The sequence below is a fragment of the Aplysia californica genome, unplaced genomic scaffold (genome assembly GCF_000002075.1).
Source record: "Aplysia californica isolate F4 #8 unplaced genomic scaffold, AplCal3.0 scaffold00141, whole genome shotgun sequence".
NCBI lineage: Eukaryota > Metazoa > Mollusca > Gastropoda > Aplysiida > Aplysiidae > Aplysia > Aplysia californica.
Window position 1 is genome coordinate 929,177 of NW_004797411.1, and position 6,911 is coordinate 936,087.

The following is a 6,911-nucleotide window of genomic DNA, read 5'->3' on the forward strand; positions in this document are numbered from 1 at the left end:
ACCCGCTTCCGCGAGCCGAGACTTTTTGACAACGTTGGGAGTTTTAAGTGATGAGGAATCCATGATAGTTTTTTAGGTGGTTCAACTCCGGGGCTCCCCGCCCGCCATCGAGCCCAACAAGTGGACACATTGCTCGGATGACCAGAGCTGTGCCAGGGCTACCCCAGAACTATACTCTTCACGAGAAAGTACAAGACCCTCCCGTCAAGATTGACCCAGGGCTTGATGTTGTTTCAATTCCCAACCGAGTCCGTTACTGCTGCAGGATACGAATACCGTAGATTCGCCAGTACGATGTATCTGTCTTGAGCAGGGCTGGGGAAATGAGACTGTCCTATTCTCTGTCCAACCCTGAATTCACAACGTAATGAAATCTTGGAAAATGTATTTAAAAATTGAGGCACGGCAATTCAGCCGCTTTACTGTTTCTAGGACAGATCTTCCGCCTTGAAATAGACCAAGGCAAAATTGCCATCCGCTCTCTAAGTTGAGGCATCTTGTAGTGAAAAATTGAAAAGTTATTGCAAACATCGCAGGGTGTTCGCTTGGAAAGGGCTACGTATCATCCTGAAATGTAGTGAAAAGCGCCTGTGGAAATAACTAACAGATATTGTGTGTGAGTGTGTGTACTTACACAGCTATTCACCTGTGACTGCAGAGATCATGGCCATCACTTCACATTTGGCTTTTTTACAGCTTTAAAAAAATGTAAGTTTCTTTTATTGTGTTCACTACGATGCCATCGATTTCAAATAAATTCAAGAGCAAAGCATATTAGAAAAGCTACAAAATTGATCCCACAGTATGTTCTTACAAAGCAAGCCTAGCTGTCCAAAAATTTGCGGAACATTATTAGAGACGATTGTAACATTTAGATACTACCATGAAGAACAGTCGGCTCTTAACACATTTTCGACAATAAGTCTTCTTGCCGGCTGATCTGCTCGGACTGCCTCGTCATCAATATTTGCGAAAGTAAAGACCAGCAAACTGGGCACATAGTGGCTTCACAAATAATCATTTTTACTAATGTATGAAATTAATTTAGCTGTTTAATTGATCAAGTTCGGATATAGAAATAGTTTCCATCATTTGGCTTTTCATAAAAGTCTCTCAAATGTAATTTTCGTAAATCACGGCATTAACACTTTACTTACATTTTTTATTTGCTTTTTATTCAGCTGGGTTGTAATGGTGAAGGCTGCAAGAAAACCTATTGTTTCACGGCGAAGAAAGTGAAACTTAAATGGCCTGACCTAAAATATTTCGATCTCGAAATCGGGTACAGTGCGAGCCAAAAGATAATTTGTTGACTCTGGCCGTCCCATGCAGTAGACCCAAGTTTAAATCGCTTGTGAAGAAAAGTAATACCGGGTATCTAGGCCTTTGTGCCGGGACGTTGCGTCCCTCTCGGCAACATCGAAGCCTGCTTCCTAAAGGATCTAAATTGGGTAGATGAGAGGCCTAAAACAGCTTCAGTTAAAAAAGAAAGCGGACAGCCTTAACCCCCCCTCCCCAAACGTTCAAGAACGTTTCTCTTAACTAATAAAACCGTAGTAGTCGGTGGTATTGTGTATGAAAGAGAAACCAAAAGCAGTATTAGATCTTCATAATTGTTACTTAAGAGTAGATGATTTGAGATCAACTAGACATAATTTGGTAATGTAACGGGCCTTTCCATTAATGTTAACTCTTGCTGAGGGCGACGGAATAGAAGTATTCTCTCCAATAACTATACGCTTTCCTGAACTGGAATCCCAACATCTTCGTTAAAAATGTGTTTTTTTAAATGTTTTTTTTATTAGAGTGTAATTTGAAATCGATTTCGATACCTATAAAGGAGTTCAATACCAAACTGCACTAAAACAGAGATCGGTGAAAGTAAAGCTTACCTCCCCTTCCCAATCCTGTCGGCACGCCTGCACGCATCACATCGATATCGGCATACAGGTTCCTGTTCCTAAGAGACATAACTTCAATCTCACCGTGACCATTTTGGTGACCCCGGCTGTCAAACACAAAAGAAACAAATCGCCGAGAAGGAAGGGGGTGCAAGGTATAGCTATAATTTACTTTGTTATGTTCTCAAACAGGATTGTGGGACTCACCTCGCTGAAGAGGCGATCGAGGTCTGGGAATCTGGAGAGCTCTGGCTCGTCTATCTGAAAGCTGTACATGTCTTCTTTGAGGACATCCGTGTACTCGGGAATCTTCTCCACTCCATCGGGCAGTGCGAGCTCATGATCTTCCTCAGAGTCTAGATTCTGTCAAATGGTCATTGTAATTGCACATGCTTTAAGCCCCAACAACATAACCTAGACAATTTGGTAGACAGGCTGTTTCAACCTTGAGTACTCGCGGATCTCTTCAACGTCCTTCGGCAGTACGGGCTCCGTCTCTTCTCTAGAGCCTAACATATCCCAACAAATCTCATCTGTAAAATAATTGCGCCTTCAAAGACACACACCAGTCCATTTTGGAGACAGGCTGCTTCGACTTTGCCCTCTCTGGAATCTCAAATCCCTCTGGCAGTGCAGTTTTTTCTCTGATTGAGAGCACTTGTCCTAGCGAGATTGTTAATGCTGCATGCCCCCAAAACACAATATTGAGTCAATTAGAGGGTGGACTGCTTCAACCCTGTGTACGCCTGGATCCCCATTCCTACCTGTTGAAAGGGCCTCTCCTCTTCCTCAAAGAGCAGGTACTGTCAAATTGGGACTATGTTGTGGTGTAATTGCTAATGGTTTTTACACCTTTATCAAGACAATCAATTCAGTGAGGAGGAGGGCTGAAAACCTTTTCTGTTTGACCCAGTACCCTCAATTAAAAAGCCTGCCTAGATAAAAATCAAGTTCGTGCGTGACGTGGTAAATGGTCTACTTTTCAAGCCGTAGTTAATGCTGTATTGTGCGGATAATAAGGGCAATAACTACAACATTACAATTGGTAAAACACGTCTGAAAGAAAAGAATGGTGCTAATACTTAATGCCAAAGATTATCAGTTTGTGTGTTAGAAGTAAACAAAAGAACGTCCACACAATAATTGTACTTAAAGGCAGGGACAAAGAAGTGGAAAGGGCTATCAGGAAGGTAAACAGAGAGAATAATGACATTGCAAAAGAATGTAAAGATAATGATTGCTTAGAAAAACAAAAGAACTCACACACTTTCGCACACACACACTCACTCACACACACACACACGCACACACACACACACACACACACACATAAACACACACATACACACAGACACACACACACACACATAGATAGATAGGAAGATAGATAGATAGATAGATAAGATAGATAGATAGATAGATAAATAGATAGAGAGAGAGAGAGCAAGAGAGAGCGAGAGTGTGTGTGCGTGAGAGAGAGAGAGAGAGAGAGAGAGAGGGGGGGGGGCATAGTTAAGGGGATTTTTAAAAATCGTCTTACATCATAAATGTCCCTTTTTTACAAGTTTCCCAGCTCTTACTTTAATTTCCTCCTCCTCGTTGACGATACTCGCTGTAAGAGAGATGCTATCTGCTTCTCTCTCCTTCTTCTCCTCCTTCCCGCCTTGTTGATCGATAGTTGTGTGTGTCTCAGTGGCTATTATCTCAGGAGCTCCACTACTCGCTGTTGACAGCTCCAGTGAATCCAGGGCAGTTTCCAAGGAATCATTCCTTAGACAAGACGAAGATGCAAGCACTGATTCTGGTGATTCATTCTTTGCTAGATCTTCGGGCGTATCATCTGAAAATACCGTAATAATATTATGATACATGTACACACACACACACATACACACACAAACACACACACATACACACAAACACACACACGCGCACCCACAAATACACACACACCCACACGCACACGCACACACACACACATATATATATATATATATATATACATAATATATATAATATATAATATATAAATATTTCTCTAAGACTACGAGACGAGTCCGGAATCCGTAACGTGTCCTTTTTCCTATTTTGCACGCTCAGACAAGGTTTTCATTTTCAACTTTAATTTTTTTTTTCTCTGCAATGCTCTCATTGCAAACCTACATTTTAGTCTAGAAAAAAAACACACTTGAGGATGGGGCATCCATTGTTTTGTCATTGGCACTGTTCAATTTCTTCTTCAGATTTGTGTCTTTCTTCGTTTTTCTCCATTCCATGGTGCCCTGTGGTCTCTTGAACTCATACGAACGACAGGTTGCCTTTCCCTTTGTTCTTTGTCTTTGATACAGTTCTGCTTTTCATACTGCATGTCGTGCAGTCTTTTCACTGGGTTCTTGTTTCGCCTCTCTCTGTCTCTCATTTATAACATTCTTTTTCTGCAGGAGCCAGCTTTGCCTCTGGGGGAAAACAGAAATTTAACGTTGATTAAAAGTTCTGTTTGAGAAATCAACTATCAATAGGGCCTGCTCTTCCTACAAATTAATCTAGATGTAGCATTAAGTGACTTAGTGCTGAAGTCAACTAAGCTAAGCTGATTGCTTGTTTGACATATTTTTTTGCGAAGAAGATTCCTATATCCTATTTCAGCACCTCTCTGCAACAACGCGAAAAGCACTTCTACATCTGCAACTAAAAAAACGATCTAAATCCAGACCTACATTTTAAGAACTCTTTGGTGAAAATGGTGAAAATGGTACAGGTTTAAAGCCTTATTAGATAAAGGTTATTTCAGAGGTGGGGCTTCCGAGGTAAACGTCCATCTCCGAAAGGACGGAGTCAAATGGGAAATTCGTGTAGAGTGTCTTTCTCAAGAGCAAAATGTTGGACCGAGCAGATGCTCGAAACCCCTGAACCCGCAATATCACGATAACTTTGAACTCATGGATAGCATTCATGGTCATAGAAGGTTCTAAAATTTGGTAGAACAAAAGTATGTTGGATTATTATTATCACCGATGTAGGAAAAATGGAACGATTCAGTTTTTCATTTTATTCTGTTGTTCCCTTGCTATTGCTCTCAATTTCATTCTTTTACTTAAATTATAGAATAACAATACAGGGGCTTTGTGGAAAAAGTACAGACACATCTTTCATATAATAACTATTCTGTATTGTTGGTGCATAAATGACCCACTTTCAACCCGAACTTTGGTCAGTTTAGTTATTTGACACGTGCCTCTCCTTCCTGATATCTTCTATTCTCTCCTGTTACTCTCAATTCCATCCTGTTACTCAAAGATAAAAATTACAATTCAAGCGTTCTGTTAAAAAACCACAAACGTACCATTAGTTTTAATCTCTTTCATTTACTCAATTAAGCGCGGACTACCTCACATTCTACCCCAAACTATGGTCAGTTAAGCTATTGAACACATTCCCTTATCTCCTGTTACTTTTTATTCTATCCTGTTACCAAAACCCGGGTAACAGGAGGGAAACTAACAGGAAGGAATTCTATACATCATTACCCTGACGACCACTAACTGGGTAGAGCTCATATTATGGTTTGTCTTACCATTGAAATGTAACAGTGGCAGGTTTCCTAACGAAAGGATAGTGTATCTGATTTCTGTATAATAAGTCGTTATAGACCCCGGTATCAGGAGGGACATGTATGCTCAAATACTCACCATGTTGGGTTGAACTTGGCCCCCGTATCTTTCAATCGTACTTTGCATAAGCTCCGCTGTCTCATGTGATATAAAGGAACAGGAAGGGAGTCTTGACTCGCAAAATCTCAAAGAAAATTAATCTAGATCTAGGGAACATTCATGTATGTGAAATGCTGGTTGACAGAAGAGAAGTTTGAAATGGGTTAAAGGAAATATGGAGATAAAAAGTCAATGCTAAATATAATACTAGGATGGCCACCAAGATGTTTGGGAATTCCATATAGCTGTCCAATACTCTGTACAACTGTGAAATATCTAATCCCTGGAACGATGACTTTTATCCCTAAGAATGTTTTTAAAAACTTATAAGTGTTGCGGATCTTCAAATTTTTGCCTTTCGAGCAAGATTTACTAAAGAGCTGTTACATTTCTATGACTTTGGCAGTTTTGAAAACCACATTTTAGGTCAAGGAACGTTTTACCCTGTTCATAAACATAGTTAATGGCAATTTTAAACAATATTTCATATTAGTATCCATGGAATGAGGTCTGGAATCACGAATTTAAAAAATGTGAAATTGTTTTAAGGACTGGTGGGGCACCTGAGGTCTTTTTTGGCTACTACAAGGGCTAGAATGCCGATATTTGCTGTGGGACATCGTGTGTTATTGGGGTGGGGATTTTAAATCAATAGTTCAAAAAAGTATATTGCAAATCGGTTGCTATGGAAACAGCGGCCATATTGAATTGTGTATACCTTTTTCAATCCCATTTTATTTCCTTATTTATTAACCGATTCACTTCTAATTTGGCGTGCCAGCAGTACACATGTAGCTCTTAAATTTAGCTTGTTGAATTTTTGATATATGCTTTAGTTTTTATTTTATGACATTTACAATTGAGATGTTGCAAAAAAAGTGAAAAAAATGGAAAATTCATGCTTTCTAAGCCCATAAATCAAAAACTACTACATTAATCAAAAATTCAACTGGCCAAAATTTAGAACTAGGTGTTGCTGGTATCCTGTGAAACTTACATTAAAACTGAATAAGAAACAGAGCAGAAAAATGGATAATATGTAAAAAAATGGAATTGTGAGAAAACACCCGATACAGGTAAGAAAAGGCTAGACAGCATGTGCTTTCGCCGAAAGACCTGACATAAAAGCACTGCATTAGGGTGTAGCAAGGCTTACATACGTTTCTGGATATTGTTCAGGAAATATCCAGGAACTATAATATGTAATAAACCCAATTTATACAATTTGATCCAAGGACACGATTTCTAGGTGCCCCACCAGCCCTTAATGACCCATCTATATAATATATATATAAATTGT

At 39.6% G+C, this 6,911-nt stretch overlaps 1 protein-coding gene across 2 annotated transcripts in view; it reads right to left on the reverse strand.

Annotated features, from left to right (window-relative positions):
* The window catches only part of LOC101858624 (ELKS/Rab6-interacting/CAST family member 1), a 178,013-nt gene that overhangs the window by 157,503 nt on the left and 13,599 nt on the right, over positions 1-6,911 (reverse strand). For both annotated transcript variants that reach the window (XM_005096891.3, XM_005096892.2), the window contains exons 3-4: positions 3,482-3,741; positions 2,109-2,264 (exon numbers count right to left, since the gene is read on the reverse strand). In XM_005096891.3, coding sequence (XP_005096948.1) covers positions 2,109-2,264; positions 3,482-3,741 — 416 coding nt within the window. The remainder of the gene's footprint in view (positions 1-2,108; positions 2,265-3,481; positions 3,742-6,911) is intronic.